Below are 17,173 nucleotides of genomic sequence, written 5' to 3' on the forward strand. Positions count from 1 at the left end.
GACTCGGGCACCGTTTGTGCGCTGCATCGTGCGGTCAGCGCTGGCCAGTTCGGTTAGCGGGCCCTGGCCGGGTGGCTCCCGTAGGGTCCTTGTTTGTTCGAGACGCTAAGTCTCACGAGGGGCCGTGAGTGCTGCGAAGCTGCTGAGTTACTCGGGAGAGGGTCCGGCAGGTGGCGGAGCAGGAAACGGCGTGGGCCGGGGGGCGGCAGGGGGAGCCCAGGGCAGCGTCCCCGCTGCGTCTCGCTGCGCTCGCGACGGTTCCGATCAGGAAAAGAATCGGGTCTGGACAGCAAAGGGAGCACGGACAGGACAGAAAGGCCCCTACGGAATGGGGACAATTCTCACACCGTTTCCCTGGTGACGGATCAGCGTGCAACACACACGCAGGACTCGTGCGGCTCGAAGCAAAAACAAACAGGCAGGCAGTGCAGCTCAGGGGTGTGCAGTGCCCGACAGACATCTTTCCAGAGGACGTGAGTGGCCAACGGGTACGTGGAAAGATGCTCAACATCACTAATCACCAGGGATTTGCGAACCCAGACCACGGCGAGGTCTCACCTCGCACCTGTCAGAATGGCTGTCGTCAATCAGCCGACCAACAGCCAGAGCCGGTGAGGACGGGGACAAAGGGGACCCTCCGCACTGCTGCCGGGACTGCACGCCGGTGTGGCCGCCGCGGAAGGCAGGCTGGAGGACCCTCGGAAGGTGACGCTGGGACTGCTGGGAGGCCCCGCAGGCCCTCCGCGCGGAGTCTGTCTGAAGACACCCAAAGCGCGGCTCCGGGGGGACGTGCATGCCCCTCCGTGCGCTGCGGCAGCGTTTCAAACGCCTGGGTGTCCACCGACGGGCGGCTGGGCGAGGGACGCGGCCGCACCGACCGCAGGGTTTCGCTCGGCCGTGTGCCGGGTGGACAGACCTTCGGGGCATCGAGCTAAGTGAAGTCATCCAGACAGACAGACAGACAGACAGACAGACAGACAGACAATGCTGTATGGTCTCGTTCTATGTGGAATCGATAAAGGCGAGTCACGGATTTCGGGAACAGACGGCGATCGCCAGAGGCGGGGTGGGGGTGTGGAGATGGGTGGAGGGGGCACAAGGCACGCACTCCAGCCGGAGAGAGACTGGTTCTGGGGACGAGCCGTACAGCACGGTGACTATGGTTAAAAAAATCCAGGGGACACCGCAGGGCCACGGAGCTGGCCAGGGCCTCCTGGACGAACCCCAGTTCGTCTGACCGCAGGCCCTGCAGTCTGGGCTTGCCCTGCGAGGGTCGTTTTCCAGCGGCCTCTCCAAGCACCCCGTGCTCGTCACCCTGACCTGAGCCCATGGCGGGGACACACAGGTCCACACGCACCGCCCCCACCCCGCCCCCGCCAGAACCTCCCGGAAAACGTCAGCAGAGATGCCTCAGAACTTACGGAGCACTTCTTCGTGGAGCACTTCAGTGGGACGGAGAACCTGCCCGTCTGGGCCAGGAACGAGACACTTCCTTCCAGGTCTTTGTTTATCTGAAAATAAAACCGCCGACCGGCACGGGCGTTTGCAGCTTCGCCCAGGGACGCGTGTGATGTCTACGTAACCACGGCCTCGGCCTGGGCCCGCCTGCCAGGTGGCGGCAGCAGACAGAGGGGTCGGCAGGACGCGTCCGGCCAGGACCCCCCGCCACCCCCGCTCAGACCCCGGAGCATGCGCGGTCGCACCTGCCAGCTCCTGAGCGGGACCGCCGCCTGTAATTCCGCTCAGCCTTTAGGGACACGTGGAACATGGTTTAGAAATAAAACGGCCAAACAGGCCCTGTGCGTCCTCCCGCTGGGACGGCGTCCCCGGAGACCCGACGCCGTCTGCCACCCCCTAGCGACGGGGCGAGAAAAGCCCCCTTTGGCATCCATCCCGTGGCTGGGAGCCGAGACACTCACCATGGGCTTGAAGGTGACAAGCACTTCGCAGCACATCCCGGCTGACATGGGACCAGGGGGCTCGAAGCTGCAGGCAGAACGATGCACAGCCCATGCGCGGTGCCGTCTCCGCCGCCGGCAGACACTCGCGGCGCCACGTGAGTGACGCGGCCGGGCGGACTGACGGCAGAGCGGCCCCCGCCTGGCGCTGGCCTGGGCTGGCCGCCCCGCCCCCCGCCACCCGGGTTCCAGGCGCTGCGCCCCGCCGCCTCCCAGTCCCTAGCTTACAGGGGGCCCAGGCGACCCGGAGGGCTGCCGAGTAAGGGAAGGAGGGAGGGAAGGAGGAAGAAAAGGCCCCAGGGGCGGCTCCAAGGCAGCGGGTGCTGTGGGGCCGGGAGGCCGGGTTTTCGTGCCCCGCGAGCGTGGCAGCCGGTTGGGAGCCAGCACTTAGCCTTGAATTCAGCGAAGGATCCGGAAACAGCGCCCCAGCCTCACGGGGAGACCGAAGGCATCCCTGTGGGCGAAAGCGGCTCCCAGGGGAACCTGCATGAGCCCTGTCGTCGCAGGTTGGGTCTGACCCACTGGACTCGGCTTAGAAATAGATGAGCTAGGCATTTAATATGGAAACCTGTCCCGGGCCGGTCACGTTCCCTGGCACCAGGCGGGTGCCAATCCCAAACTTCTCTGGGAGGGAAGCGTTTTGACGCCAGACAACAGACTCCCAGGGGTGGGGTCCCAGCCAGGAGAAGGTCGCCCGGACCCAAAACGCACGCGGGAACCAGCACGGCGCGAGCAGGGCCAGACCCCGAGGGTTGGACCGCAGACGGCTGAACGTGACCGAAGCGTGCGGGGTACAGTGACTGACCGCCCCACAGCAGGTTACAGCTCTGCAGGGAGCAGGCCCCGCCCAGAAACACCAGCCAAGAACAGGACCGAGCAGTCAGAGACTGGACAGTGGGCAGAGCCGGCCGAGGGTTCCCCAGACCGCCCGAGGCCTGAGGCCCGAGTCCGGGCACCGCGGGTCATGGCTGTACCTTCCCAGTCACACCACGCACAGCAGAGCACAGGGCACTGAAGATGGGGACCCCAAGGAGCCCGGGAAAGCGAGGTGACGACGCACCGAGGGCCAGCGACGCCCGCTCGGACCCGCCCCGCCCGGCCGGCCCTCACTCGACGCTGATGAAGTCCCGGAGGTGCTCCTCCACGCCCTCCAGCTTGCAGTAGTTGATGGTGTAGGTGGCATTTATCAGTGTGACCTTTTTCTTGTACACTTTGCCGACGTCGAAGTCCTGTGAAGACCAGAGGGGACATCGTGGCTCGAAGCTCCCTGTGGCTGAGCATCTGCAGCCTCTCCTCACAGGCCGCCGGACGATGGTTGCGCACAGTGACAAGCCTGGTGACAGTCCCGAGGGGGGACACGCCCCGAGGTTGCCCCCGTGGGTGTCACGAGCAGGATGAGGGGCGCCTGGCCTGTGGGAGTCGGGCAGGAGGCAGCCTCCCAGGACCTGTGCTGGCAGCTGGCAGGGGTGGCCCCACCCATGGGCCCCGGGCCGCGTGGCAGCTCAGGGCCCACTGGCCCCTCTCCTGTGGAGACGATGGACCCCCCGGCCTGGCTTCCGCTCATCACCACACCCCGTCCTCCTGAGGCTGCTACTGACCCTCACACGAGAGAAGACGGGTCACCCCCGCAGCAACGGTGAGGCCTGGTGCCGTGACCCTGCCCCCTGTGACCCACGACCCTGGCGCTGTGACCCTGTCCTCCGTGTGACCCTGCCCCCTGTGACCCACGACCCCAGCGGGCTCACCTTGAAGTGGACAACCTCGGGCTTGCTGTTGAAGGGGCGACCTTTGAACTCGCGCCCGGACGCCACCTGCTTGTGGATCACCCCGCTGCGCAGCCGCTGTATGGTGTGGGCCAGGAGGTCCTTGTCCATCTTCGTCCCGCCCACGGGCTTGCGGTCCCCGTCCTCTGTGGCCACCTGGGGGTTCACGGGGCAGCAGCCCACGCTCGAGAACAGGGCCTGGCCTGGCACGGGGCTCCCCACTCAGGTCCCGGGGCACCTGGGGCCACGGGGGAGTTAGCTAACAGCACGGCCAGGCCAGGCTGGCGGCCAGGACAGAGGGACACGCCCCACGCCAGGGGTCCCCAGACCCCGTTCTGGGAGATTACGGTGGGATGGGAATGTTCTACATTTTAAATTCAGGCCAAGAAAAAGGTTTCAAAAAGTTCCACAGAAAGCAGGGTTCTTCTCAAGGGGCACAAAGAAGGCTGCCCAGCGCCCCCCCCCCGGCCCAGTGACTAGGGACTGTCCTGCATTTTCCGTTTTGAAAGGCCCGTGGGTCCGTCTGGGGCCCTGGTCTAGGCCCGCGGGCGAGGACGCCGCGGGGAGCTGGGGGGCCTCCTGCTCGAGCTCCGACCTGTCCTCAGGCACCCGCCGCCGCCCCCTGGGCAGGTGACTGGGCCTGGCCCTGGCCACACCCTTACTCTCAAGGCGGATCTGCCCTACGGGCAGCAGAGGCTAGGGCGGGGGGCGGTGCCCACGCAGCGGGGGCCGGGCCTGGGCCGGCCGCGCAGACGGCGGCCGCTGCGGCTGTCTCCTGAGGTGCCGTGGACGCTGCCCAGGTCTCGGCTCAGGGGCCGCCTGCGCTTTCAGAATTAGGGGGACCGTGCTCGGGGTGGGAGACGGGTGGACACACGCCGCCCCGTGGCTCGCCTGGCACGACTTGCAGCCTTCGTCCCAGAGCCCGGGGATCTCCGGCTCCGCCAGCACGTCGTCGTCACCGCCGACGGCCCCCGGGTCCCCCTGGACAGACTCGCTGGACACACACGTCTCTAGCGGGTTTTCGGGGTATCCGAAAGTCTCTTTCTCCTGCCGTCGGGGAGGAGAACATGGCAGCTAACTCTGGGGGACGGGGAGCACGCACACCCGCCGGGGGGAGTGGAAGTCGGGGGCCCCTCCTGCCGACAGCCCCCGCTGTCCTCGCCCAGGGCCTGGGGCCGGGCTGCCTCGTAACTCCCCGCGTGAAACGTGAGTGTCTCCGTGCGTTGTCCTGCGAGTCTCCGCGGAGTCCGATCCGCGTGGTGGGGGGCCCGGCCGGGGGTCCTGCTCACCCACCCTGAGCTGCTGCCGTGTCTGGTTTTCCCAGCAAAAACCACACCCTGAAAAGCCCGTGTGGCTCACAGGACCAAGTGCTGGCTCCACGGCGACGGGGGACATAGGACACAGACGGGGTGCCCAGCCGGGAGTGAGAGTGTGGCAAGGGGTCCCCGGGAAGCACGGCGGCCTGGGTGCGGGGCGGCGCCTGGGGGCCAGTGGGGACGAGGGCAGGAGCCTGGGCCTGGGGACAGGAGACCTCGAGTGAAGACCTCGCGGGGAGTGAGGAGCCCGAGGCCGCTGCCGGCAGCGCGTGTGTCTGCGAGTCTGTGAGTCCGTGTGTCTGTGAGTCCGTGTGTCTGTAGGTCTGTGTGAGACCTTCAGGTGTTGGGGTCACGGTGTAGAAGCAGAAGTGCCGAGCGGGCTCAGGGGGGCACCCTGACGTCCTCGCCCCACACCCTCAGGGTCAGGTAAACAGGTCGCCTCCGCGGACACAGAGCCAGTCCCTCACTGTGAATGAGTGAGTGACCAAATGAATGAACGAGGGGAAAGCTGTCTGTCTCCAGGGGCGATGAGAGTCTTTGGCCCGTGGGGTGAACGGTGCTCGGGGCGGCCCCTGACCCGTGACTGGCCTTCGGTCTCCCTGCAGAGGACACCTTGGCTGTGGGCCCCCCGAGCCCCCAGCTGCCACCGCAGTGGCGTCCCCAGGGACTGGCTCCCATGGTGCATGAGGCCGTGACCTGTGTCTCGACCCCTTGCACCTGAGCCGGCCCTCGGGAGAGGTCAGCTCCCAGGCGCACACCATGTGGCCTGCCGCCCAGCTGCTGTAGGGACGCCGCCCCGTGTCCTCCAGAGGGAACCATGGGGACCTCGGAACACGTGGCCACCAGCGGGGCCGCCTGCCGGGACGTGGGGCCACAGGGCTGGCCCCGTGAGGAGCTCGGGGAGGACGGCGGGCAGGTGGTCCTTCTGTCAGGGTTCTGGTCGGGTCCCCGCGGCACTGGGCCCCACCGGGCCCTCGGCTCACCACCACCAGGTAGCAGGAGGCGGCTGTGGCCGGCTTCCCTTCGCAGACGGTGGCCAGGTAGCCCCATGTCCTGTCCCGCAGGGTTGGCCGGGCCGCAGCGGGAGCCGGAGGATGCGGCCTCCTCCTTCTGTCCTCCTCAGCCTCCTCCTTCAGAATCCGGCTCACAATCTCGTTCCTTCTGAGCTTCTGCTCCTCCTCGAAGGCGCTGCGGGCAGATGCCGTGGGCTGGGAGCACCGCCCTCCCCGGGATCGCGGGTAGATGCATGGCACCCAGGCAGCTGCCAAGCCAGACCCCAGGACGCGAACCCTGGGCCCCGTCCAGTCCCCTGGGGAGTGGCCCCTGCTCCTGGCTTCCAGGCCGGCAGCCAGGGTGCCCCCACCGAGGCGCACGCCAAGGCAGCCTGAGGCTGTACCCTCATCCATCCGTTCATTCACTCCAGCGGCTGCCTGCTGGCCCCTCCTGTGTGCCAGGCCTGCACCAGACTAAGGGACTCAGGGCTGGGCAGAGCTGCCCTGGGAGCCCCCACCAGGTTGGGTGATGGCAAAACTCCAGAAGTGACACTCAGAGCTGTGTAACTTCTGGAAGAGAGGTGCTGTCCCCAGAAAGAGGACCAGGAGGCCGGCCACGCAAACCCTAACAGCAGGCATGCTAGGGGGCCGGGGGTGGGGCCAGGGGTGGGGCACGGGCCAGCCCTCCAGGGCAGACACCTGGACTTTGGGTCTCAGGAACGCACTCCTACAGGGGCATGCCAGGGTGGGAGGCCCCATGGGGACCACTGTCTCTCAGGGGAAGGCGCAGCCCAGGGTGGTCTTGGGGTGAATGACAGGGGTGCGGGCTACATTGAGAGACGGCTCTGAGGGCTGGTTTGGGGAGTCCAGAAGGGGAGGCCCAGGAAGACTGTGTTTTGAGGATGAACCCAGAGAGCCTGCAGCCCCAGGAGGAGACAGGAGTGGACAGGGGCAGAGGGAGCAGGTCCAGAGACCAGTCTGGGATCCCACGGGGGGGCGGTGCTGGGGGACCTGGATGCAGGAGGCTGTGCTCTGGGGTGAGGAGAGACCCCTCCTGCTGGGGTGTGGAAGGAGGGGCTTGGCGGGAGTGGAGGGAGGGCTTGAGCCCCCATTCCTGCATCCCCCAGGCCAATCCTCAGGGAGGGGTCTGGGGAAGACAGACGTGCCCCCCCACCTCCCCACGGGCACCCTGCAGAGGAGCCCCTCACTGCTTCTCCGCCTCTAGCTCCTGGCGCCGGCGCTGATGGAAAAGGTGCTTGAAAGCGTCGCCCCCTTGGGCCAGAATCGCCTCCTTCTCTGCCTGGGCCTTCTGCTCCGCCAGCTCTGCCTTGGCCTGGCCCCACGCTTGAAATTTACGAAGTGTTTCCTTGGGAATAGAGAACCCAGAGGTTACAGTATTAGCACATGTGCACACACGCACGTGCAAACACTTGTGCACGTGCACGCACGCGGGGGCTTCCTGTTGAACAGGTGTGACATCACAGCCACTCTCACCCGGCCCCCCACCTGCGGCCCTCCCCTTCTAAGCCCTCGGGGCGGCCGAGCCTGCTGTCCGCGAAGCGCTGGGTGACCGACCGCTCTCCCCTGCCCCTTCCGTGTTTCCTGGCCACCTGGACTGCGCTCTGACCTCTGAGCCTTAGCAGGTGCTGTTCCCTCTTCCCCTCTGTGCTTCCCTGGCCTAACTGCGCATGCTCAGGCCCCAGGGGGATGTCGCTTCCTCCAGGAAGGCCCCCCGACCACAGCACAGGGCCACGCGGAGTCTGGCTCCCCCGGACCCCGTCATCGCTCCTCCCGCAGGACTAGCCGCACGAGGTCGCGGCCGCGGCGCTTTCTTGCCACGCGACTCCGGCGCCTGGCTGGTGCCGGCGCAGACTTGTGGGCAGCAAATCCGGGGTGGACGCCCGCGTGTCCCCAGGGAGAGACTGAGTGTCACGCGACCCACGTCCGGAGGAGGGGGGGCGGGGCAAGCCCAGCGGCACGCAGGCGCAGACCGCCGGCCCGAGGCTTGGGTCAGGCCCGAGGACCGCAGGAGGTGGCGGCCGCGGGGAGCCGGGATGCGGGGGCGGCGCGCGGGGGCGGGCGCCTACCCGGTTGGCCGTGATGCTGTTCTTCAGGGCCAGCACGGCGTCCATGCGCCTCCTCATGTGTTCCCGGGACTCGGTCTCCTGCTGCCGGGCCTGCTCCTGGACCCTGCAGGGGGCGGGGGGCGGCGCGGTTAACCCGGGACACCTGCTCAGGGCAGCACCGCCCGGGCGTGGTCACGCCCGCCGGGGAGAGGCTTAAAGGTGCCGCCATGAAAGGGGGGCGAAGAAGTGCCGTGGCCGAAGGCAAGACACAGGGAAACGCGGCCGCGACACACGTCTGGGGGCCACAGGCCCCTCTTCCGAAGGCGCACGGCAGGCAGCTCAGGACTAAGTCTAGGCTGCTGCTTTTTTGGATGATAAGGTGATGATTTGGTCATAAAGTTGGCGAATTGCAGAACAAGAACAGGCGGGTGACCGCGTCTTAGTCCCGCCCCCAGGGACAGGGGGGAAGGGCCTGCAGGGGCGCTACCTCCCCAGGGAGGCCTTCAGGAACTTCACCGCCACCCTGTGGTTCTTCCTGGCGTCTTCCACGAGCTTCTGGTGGCGGAGCCCGTGCTCCTTCTGCAGGTACATGGATTTCCTGCGGTGATGCAGCGGTGGGGACAGGAGCACATGTGTCACCTGCTCTCCAGCGGGTCCCGCCCCGCCCCCACCCGACGGAACAGGTGTCCCAAAGAGTCGTGTGCGCCGCGCGGGGACCGGGAGGGGCCGCGGGCAGCGCGGCGGGTAAAGGGCTGGGAGCCCCACGGGGAAGGTGTCATGCAGGCCGGGTCTGGGCTGCCCGGGGACCAGGACCAAGTGGGTGAGGAGGGGCAGATGAGGACCCTGGGGCACTGGATCTGCAGAAACGGCAGAAAGGTCTGGCAGGGGCTGAATGAGGGGGCGTGGGGCCCCGGATGAGATGGCGCTGTACTGAGACGGGGACGCCGCGTCCCACAGCTGGGACACGCCTGGTGCGCCTGCCCCGCCCTCCCTGCTCCCAGCAGCCTGGGAGCAGAGACGGAAAGGGACTGGGCCTGGGGAGCAGGGGCAGCAGCTGGAGCGGGAAGCGGGCAGGACTGGCGGGACTGGCAGGGAGGTCAGTGGGGCCCGGGCTCCGGAGGGGTGGGGGCGGGGCTCCGGCGGGGAAGGGGCGGGGCTCCAGTCGGTGGGACCCCGACAAGCGGGAGGAAGTGGCGAGGCACAGACCGCGGGCGGGGGCCGCCCACCTGATCCTCAGCAGCCGGTTCCTCTCTGCCTTCCTGTAGGCCTCCTTCTCCTGGCGGAGCTGCTCGTCCGCCCGCATCTGCAGGGACCTCCTGGCGGCCTCAGCCTGCTCCTGGACGGTCCTCCTGACGTCCGCCAGCTGCCCCTCCTGGATCTCCATGTGCCACATGGCGCTCCTTGCGGATGAGAGGCACTTTCACTCACATCAGCAAAGGAGTTCACAGCCAGCCGCACCCTCCAGGGGTCGGGGACTGAGTTGTGACAAACACTCTGGGAGGACACCGCGTACCTCTGGCAGGTGCCCTGATCCTCTGAGGCCTCTGGGTCCACCGTCGCCGCTTCCCCGACTGACCCCAGCACCGCCCGTTCCTGCCATCACCACACCGAGTCCGGCCGGGCCGGAGCCTGGGCCTCCACTCTCTGAGTGTCCACAGGCCCTCCCTGCCCCTTGCCTGGCCAGAGCGCTGTTGTGACACTCTGAAATATGCCGGGGACACCAGCGGAGGCGCTGCTTTTGGAAGGGGTTCCCTGCTGCACTGGGACGGTGGGGACCTGGGAGACGGAGGCAGGTGGCAGAGCCCGGTGTGGAGGGGGGGCGGCTGGGACCCCGTGGGCAGAGGTTGGGGTGTCCCGGCACGGATGGGCCGCAGGGGGTGGACGCGTGGTTCCAGTGCAGGCAGACAGACGGACCTGCGTGTGTTCTCGGGGTCCAGGGACGGCACTGGGCCCATATGGCACCCAACTCCAGGCTCTGACCACCAGGGCTCCCTGGACGAGATGGCCGGGAGCATCTCGTGCGCCAGGACGTGCCCAAAGAAAGACAAGGACACGTCCGAAGCATGCGGGAACCGGCTTGAAAATGTCCCCGTGGTCCGGAGCATCACAGTGAATGATAGCGGAACAGATTACAACCCGAATGAGACAGAGTCTGGGGTCTGCGTCCATGAGCCAACAAACGGGAGAGGAGGGCGTGGCCCTTCGCGGTGGCACTGGACACCACCCTGTGGCCCGTGGTCACAGCCGACTCAGGCGAGAAACAGGAACCATGCAAACCAGTGGGGGAGGGGTGAGGGCCGGCCTCCCGAGTCAGTCTCCAGAGGAGGCGCGAGTCTGCAGAGGGGCCTGGCGGGCTCCGCCTCCATCGCAGCCCCCACTGGGCATGGGCCCTGTCACCACCAGGTACCACCAGGCGAAGGCGCCCAGGAAGGGCACAGCACTGCCAGGGCCTTGAGGGGGGGCCGGGGGGGCGGTCCCGGCCAGCAGTCATGAGGAAACGTCACACAGAGACAACATGAAGGCCTCTCGCTGGCCCGTAATCTTCAAAAATGTCAGAGTGGGAGCGTCACGGGGTCGCTGAGGGGTCTCCCTGGTGGCAGACGGGCCGACCCACGCAGTACCGTCACTGCGATGACAGGGCCAAGGGGACACGGGGCTCTTTGTGCTACTTTTTATCTTCTATAAGTTTGTCTCAAAATTAAAAAAAAAAAATTTGAGTAAATGGACAAGCACAGGAACCTGACAAGGGCGGGGACCCAGGGATTTTCAAACCTCAGGAAAGGCCGCTGCCCAGCTCAGGTGCTGGTTGGTGGCCCTGGCCTGGCAGCCGGCTATGAAAACCGGGACCACGTAGGGGCCTCCCATCCTCCTCGCTCCCGGACCCAGCATCCTCACTGGTGCCCAGAGACTCCACACTAGTCTCTGGAGGGCGCGGTACGACTTCGCCCACAGGACCCAGGCGGTCAGGGACCGGTCAGAGACGAGGCAGATTCTGGGCCTGATGGCTAGACTCATGGGAGGGGAGGGTCGGGTCACCGGTGTGGTCAGCACTAGCTGCTGGTAGGGTGGAAAGCTCAGAGCATCTTCCCACATGGCCAGCGCCCGGGGTAAGACAAGATTCAGGCCGAAGCGCCATGTAACCTGGCCCACAGCCCCCAGACGCAAGCTGGTCCTCGGCTCCTGCTTCCCGTGAGGGCACCGGCCCCTGCATTTGGGGCGTCAGTCCTGGGACCGGCCCAGTCGGTCCTCTAGTTCTGTGTAGCCCTCAGTAAATCCCTTTTTACCTGAAACTAGCCAGAGGCAATCCTGATGTTTATAACCAAACCCTGGCGCTGAAGTGGTCAGAACGCTGCCACCGCTCTCCCCGGGGGACCTGCTCCTAGGACAGTCAGCAGCACTTTAAACTGGCGCCGGCTGTCCCGGAAGCAGGAAGAGCAGGGAACGGGAAGCGGGGAGAGAGGCTGATTTCAAAGCCTCCAAGAACGCAAAGAAACAGGGAGAGAGCGAATAGCACGTCGAACACGTGACGCCTCATCCTCCCGAGGACGTCGCTTGACGAGTTCCCTGTTAACTTTCGGGCAGCTCGAAAGTCAGTGAAAACATTGTTTCCCTCATCTTCAAACCAGGGACTGACCGGCAGGCCGCTGGGGCGAGCCCCACCGGCCGGCGGAGGCCAATGACTCGGGGTCCCTGCTCGCCCGGAACTTACTGGTTGTCCTTCAGTGTGGCCATGATTTTCGCCTGCAGGTCTCTCTCGTTCTGCAGCTCGGCACACAGGCGCCTGGACACGGCCTGGAGGCGGCCCACGGCTGCACTGGAGCGTCACGGCGACGGCGGAAAAGGAGCAGGGACACGATGTGCATCACCCCTCGGTCGCCGTGGAGCGAGCCGCCCGCTGCCCTCTCGGCCACGCGCCCGTCCTTCTGGCGTAGCTGGTGATGCCTGACCAGGCCCCTTCCCTTTTCAAGAAGGAAATCTGTCTACACTGGCCACGGGGAAGGCAAGCAGGGTGATGTCAGAGAAAGCGCCCACTCCGACGGGCGAGGCTGCGGCGGGCTGGCTTGCGCCCGAGACCCCGGCCACCCGGCCACGCAGGCTCTTCCCAGACCTCGCCCTCAGGGCGGCTCCCCTGGGGCCCAGCTCCGGCGTGGCAGGCCCGTCCCGGCTTCAGGCCAGGAAGGACCAGCACACTCTCTGAATGACTAGAAGCGGCAAGTGGCCAAGAGGCCACGGGGCGCCCCTTGGTTGTGGGTTCTCCCGTGTGTCGTGTCCTCATTCAAGCCACCACGTTCTGACATACGGCGGCCACCTGTGGGCGCGGCGAGGTGGGGGTGCGGGAGGGAACCGGCGGCAGCAGGACAGAGGGGTGCACTGCCCCGGGACCCCCTCCAAGGGCGGGGGTCTAGGGCGACACTGCCCGGAGGCCGTGGATCGGTAGGCACGTGTCCTCACCGGGGAGGCCAGCCCTGGCCGTCTCCCCCGACCCCACCTCCCGGCCCCTCTCCCTGGGCGGCTCCCGGGGGCTCCACACGGTCTCCGCAGCCGGAAGGCTCTTTCCCAGTCCCTGCACGGCAGCTCGTTTTTGTCACTCGGGTCCCAGCCTGGAGGTCACCTCCTCAGGGAGCCATCCCCTGGCCACCTGCTTCGAAGTGACCGCCCGTCCTGACCTCGCGGCCCCCGGCTTCCCGTCCCTGGGATCACCTGCCTCTCCTTCCTTGTCCGTTCTGGCTCGTGTTTGTGTCCCACACTGAGGGAGCCTTGCCCGCCCCGCCGCCCGCCGGCCCCGCCGGCCCCGGCGCGGATGACCTACGTGTTGTCGGCCTCGCTCTCCGCAGCCATCTCGGCCGCCACACTCTCCTGCTGCTGGGCGATGCGGTCCATCCGCTGGCGGCAAGCGTGCAGCTCCGCGCTGACAGGCGAGGCCAGGCTCTGGTCAGCGGCTCCTGGAGCCCGGCCCTCTGCCCCCCGCTCCCCGGGCACCTCTGCCTGCTCTGCGGCCTCGGGGGCCAGGCCGTCTGTTTTCCAAAAACCCTGCTGGGGAGCCACCTGCATGACCTGTGCCAAGCAGGAATGACTGTGACCCAGCTCGGGAGGGTACGGGGCGCCTGGCGTGGCCCGGAGGGGGTGCGCGGAGGCCACGGGCCGTGCCTCCTCCGGACCACAGACCCAGAGGACGGCCGAGCCGGCGTGGGGCCTGTGCTGAGTCCTGGCTCACAACGGCACTCTGCGCTGCGCCTGTCACCTCAGTTAAAGCGACAGCAGTGGCTGCAAGAGACCTGTGCAGGACACGGGGACTCGCCACATGACGGGGTGGGGTGGGGGGTCCTGGCTTCTCAGGCGTGGTGACGGGGCGTCTGCTGGCGCACGCCGAGGGAGTCAGGGCATCGCGTCATGCCCTCTGCTCTTTCTGTCAAAGAGCTGTGCAGAGCTATCACAGGACGCCCGCGCGGAGGTGACCGCGAAGGGCGCTCGGTGATCCGCCCGGCGGCTCCCGGCTGCCGCTGTGCTGTTTCCAGCCTCTCTGCACGTTCGAAGTGTTTCCTCGCCCACGTTAGGGACCAGAACTGGTGTCATTGCTGACCTAGCTGTTGTGGAGACTGGGCCACCAGGAGGCCCGGCCCGGCGGGACCCTAGAGGGCGGGCCTCCATCCACCTGGGTCAGCCCCAGGCCCGGCCTGCAGGGGGCAGAGGGACGGCCGAGCCCCGCCCGCCCCGGCCCCCCACCCCCCTCCCCGGCCACCCGCACTCACGCGGTTCTCTGGATGAGGCGGCCTTTCTCTTCTCGCAGCTCGTCCAGGGCGCTCAAGCCCTTCCGCAGGCGCAGAGCCTGGACCCTGCCCCAGGCGCTGCTCTTCCCCTTGGGCCAGGCGGCGGCCCCCCGCTTTTTCTTCGAGCTGGAAACAGAGACTCCGGCTGCCGCTGCGCGGCTCATCCCCACGCCAGCTCCCCCCTCGGCCCGCGGGCCCCGGGGCCGGGCGGGCGGCCACCTGCCCGCGCAGCGCAGGTTGATTACCAGCCGCGGCCTTGCGAGTCGGCATTGCTCTCGGCTTCCGCAGGAAGGGGTTCGACCCCAAACTCTGGATCCTCCAGTTCATCTATGTCTAGAAATCGAGGAGCGAATTAAAAGACAAAAACCAGATCAAGACACTCAGGACTGCAGTTCCGGGGGAAATCCTGATCTGGTCACAGCGGAGCGACAATGGTACCTCCGAGCAACGGTTCCCAAAGCGTGATCCAAGGAACTCCGAGGGCTCCCCATAGCTCTTCCAGAGGGTCTAGCGTCAAAGTGATTTCATAATAATGCTAAAAAGCTGTTCTGCGAGTGGACAGGGAATTTTCCTGAGGCCACACCCTGTGCGACCCCACAGCGGGCTGGTGGAGCTGCAGCTACGGGAACCCGACTGAATTCTGTTAAACCAGAGTCTTCCGTCATGTTATTGCTATTTAAGTGAATAAGTAAACATAACTTTTTCCGCTTTAATTTTTAGTACAATACATATTGAGAGCTATAATCAACATAAACCAAAGCTCCTCGGGTCTTCACTAATTCTAAGCGTGTGACGGGGGGTTCTCCGACCAAAGCGCTTTGAGGACTATCTGGGAGACTTCCAGCAGGTCATGGCAGAGCGCGCCACAGGCTTTATCTGCGCTCCTTCGTTAAGGCTCCGTGGAAACGACGGAGAGGGGATTCGATCCAGGATCACGAGGTGAACACGAGAGGGGAGACGGCGGTGCGAGAACCCAAAGCGCTTCCGAGGAGGGCGAGCGGGTCGGAGCGGAGCTCAGACCGGAGCCGGGTGGGCGGGGCTGCGGGCGGCGTGGGGGGCTGTGGGCGGGCAGGGCTGCGAGCCAAGGAGCTGGCTTCCAGGTTGGGTCATCCTGCCTGGCGCCCAGCAGTAGCCCCCAAAAAGGTAAATCTTAGGAAAGTTTCAGACCATCGGAGATTTAAAAAAAAATCTAAAGCTTCCGGGAGGAGAAAAAAAAAGACATCAAAAATAGGTCGCTCTCAAAGGACTGAGATAAAAATGGCATTAGATTTCTCAATAGAGATGTTGGAAACTAAAAAGCTCTGGTTTGCCACTCTCAAAATTCTCAGCCACAAGTTATCTTTCTTTCAACTAAACGTGGAAAAATACAAGCTCCCTCTTTGAGAAAAGACGTTAGTTTAAGAGACGGCTCTCTGCAAAGAGGGAAGTATAGAGAATAAGCCGCATACCCTCCGCCCTGCGTGCTGGACAGGCCCAGGCCCTCCGTCTGCGCAAAGACCTTTCTTACCGTCCTCCACAAGCGGGATGTCATCCAGACACTTCCCCTCGGGGAAGAGACTGGCACCTTCTTCCATCTGGGGAGGCAGGAATTAGCTACAAAAAATAATTACAAAATATAGATGAATGAGATCGTAGATTTTTAAAAACCTAAAACTGGATTTCATAAGAATTAACAATTTCTCTTGCAAAAAAGACATTAAGAAAATAAACAGATAAACCACAGGTAGGAAAAAATAATATTTGTGGCAGACACACCTGACAAAGGGCTCGGGTCTGGAGGTGTCAAGAGCTCCTACATGTCAACAATATAGGGCCCAAAGTCCAATTGAAAAGGGCAAATGTTTTATAACAGCCACTACAAAAGGAGAGACACGGGCAGCCAACAAACTTGTGAAGCTTTGTGCAACGTCACTGATCATCAGGGAAATGCACATTAAAACCGTAACGAGAGTCCAGCACGTGTTTATTAAAATGCCTAAGATAAAAAATATCGGCAACGCGTAAAGTCGGCAGGATGCGGGATGACCGGGCCGCTGACACGTCGCTGGCGGACGGTGTGGCACGGCCTTCTGGGATGCCGTTGGGCAGTCGTCATGGACACACTCTCGCCATGTGACCCGGCAACCCCGCTGTGCGGCGTTTACCCAAGAGAAGCAACAGTATGTCCACGGAAGTGCTTGCGGGCGTATTTGTGGCAGCCGGGGTCACGACGGCCCCAAACTGGAAACAACCCGGACGTCCGTCAGTGTGAGAATGAATAAATGAATTAGGCGCATCCCGCAAAGGAGTAATTCTCAGTGGTATAAAAGAACAAGGTCGAATACGTCCAGCGACGCGGACGAAGCTCAGAAACGTTGTGTTAAATGCAGAAGGTCGGGCCCGAATGAGTCCGCACGAGGCCCCAATACAGGTGGGCGGCGAAAGTCAGGACTCTGGGTTAGAGGCAGGGGCCGGGGGCCGGGGCGCCGAGGGCACGGGTGGGGGGCACACAGGGGTGTGCAAGTGTCAAAATGCAGCCACGCGAACACGTACGGTGTGTGCACGTGACGGCCTGTCAGTGTCATCTTGACAACACACACGTCACCGTTCAAAACCAATTCTCAAGGAATTTCAGAATGTTCGCTGCACCTTTGGGAAAGTCACGCTGTGTGTGGGACCGGCCGTGGACCGGGACACGAAAGGCAGGTGTTATGTAAGAGATGCAGGCGAGTTTGGTTTCCATTGCTGAACTCAGCAATTGCCTCGGAATAATTCGCCAAAAACTATTTCCAAAGCCTAATAATGTTCCCTGGATAAATCGTTAATAATTCAAGGCCGGTGATGAATTTTTTTAAATGTTACAGAGCAACAGTTGCGCACCAAAGGCCGAGGAGCAGAACCTCCAGGGATCTTGCAGAGAACCGACCGCTCTCCTTCCCCTGGGAAAAGCCCACGGGCCCGCAGCCCGCGTTTACCAAGCGGCCGAGTCCACTCTGCTCTGCGCTCAGCACGCACGGCTCGCCCAGCCCCCCAGCCCCCGGACACGCGACTCTCCGCTGAGAGGTCGCACGCTCGCTCGCTCGCTCGTGGTTCTCTCTGCGACAATTACGCGACACCGCGCGCGCTCCGCCTGATGGGTTACAGACAGCACAGTCGGCTCCCGGCTCCCCTGAAACAGCGGTGGGAGGGGGCGGTTGTTTGAGGGGAGGGTGAGGCTGGCCCCCCGATGGGGGAGAGAGCTTGAGCCCCGAGACCCGGCGGGGGGGCGCACACGCGGTGGAAGGCTCTGGAACACGGTGTCACTCAAGGCACGTGGGGCAGGGTCCATAAC

General features: G+C 64.6%; 1 protein-coding gene across 8 annotated transcripts in view; it reads right to left on the reverse strand.

Moving 5' to 3' along the window:
• The window catches only part of CFAP74 (cilia and flagella associated protein 74), a 49,711-nt gene that overhangs the window by 26,259 nt on the left and 6,279 nt on the right, over positions 1–17,173 (reverse strand). For all 8 annotated transcript variants that reach the window (XR_004953076.1, XR_004953077.1, XR_004953078.1 and 5 more), the window contains exons 3-17: positions 15,371–15,456; positions 14,109–14,196; positions 13,846–13,989; positions 12,906–13,004; positions 11,805–11,909; positions 9,322–9,495; positions 8,583–8,693; positions 8,117–8,219; positions 7,238–7,395; positions 6,021–6,225; positions 4,613–4,768; positions 3,704–3,877; positions 3,069–3,187; positions 1,920–1,986; positions 1,422–1,511 (exon numbers count right to left, since the gene is read on the reverse strand). Coding sequence is in view for 5 of the 8 variants with exons in the window: in XM_036227682.1 (XP_036083575.1) it covers positions 1,422–1,511; positions 1,920–1,986; positions 3,069–3,187; positions 3,704–3,877; positions 4,613–4,768; positions 6,021–6,225; positions 7,238–7,395; positions 8,117–8,219; positions 8,583–8,693; positions 9,322–9,495; positions 11,805–11,909; positions 12,906–13,004; positions 13,846–13,989; positions 14,109–14,196; positions 15,371–15,437 (1,860 nt within the window). In the remaining 3 variants the exon portion in view is untranslated. The remainder of the gene's footprint in view (positions 1–1,421; positions 1,512–1,919; positions 1,987–3,068; positions 3,188–3,703; positions 3,878–4,612; positions 4,769–6,020; positions 6,226–7,237; positions 7,396–8,116; positions 8,220–8,582; positions 8,694–9,321; positions 9,496–11,804; positions 11,910–12,905; positions 13,005–13,845; positions 13,990–14,108; positions 14,197–15,370; positions 15,457–17,173) is intronic.

Source organism: Rousettus aegyptiacus, unplaced genomic scaffold (assembly GCF_014176215.1).
Source record: "Rousettus aegyptiacus isolate mRouAeg1 unplaced genomic scaffold, mRouAeg1.p scaffold_m13_p_1, whole genome shotgun sequence".
Classification (NCBI taxonomy): domain Eukaryota; kingdom Metazoa; phylum Chordata; class Mammalia; order Chiroptera; family Pteropodidae; genus Rousettus; species Rousettus aegyptiacus.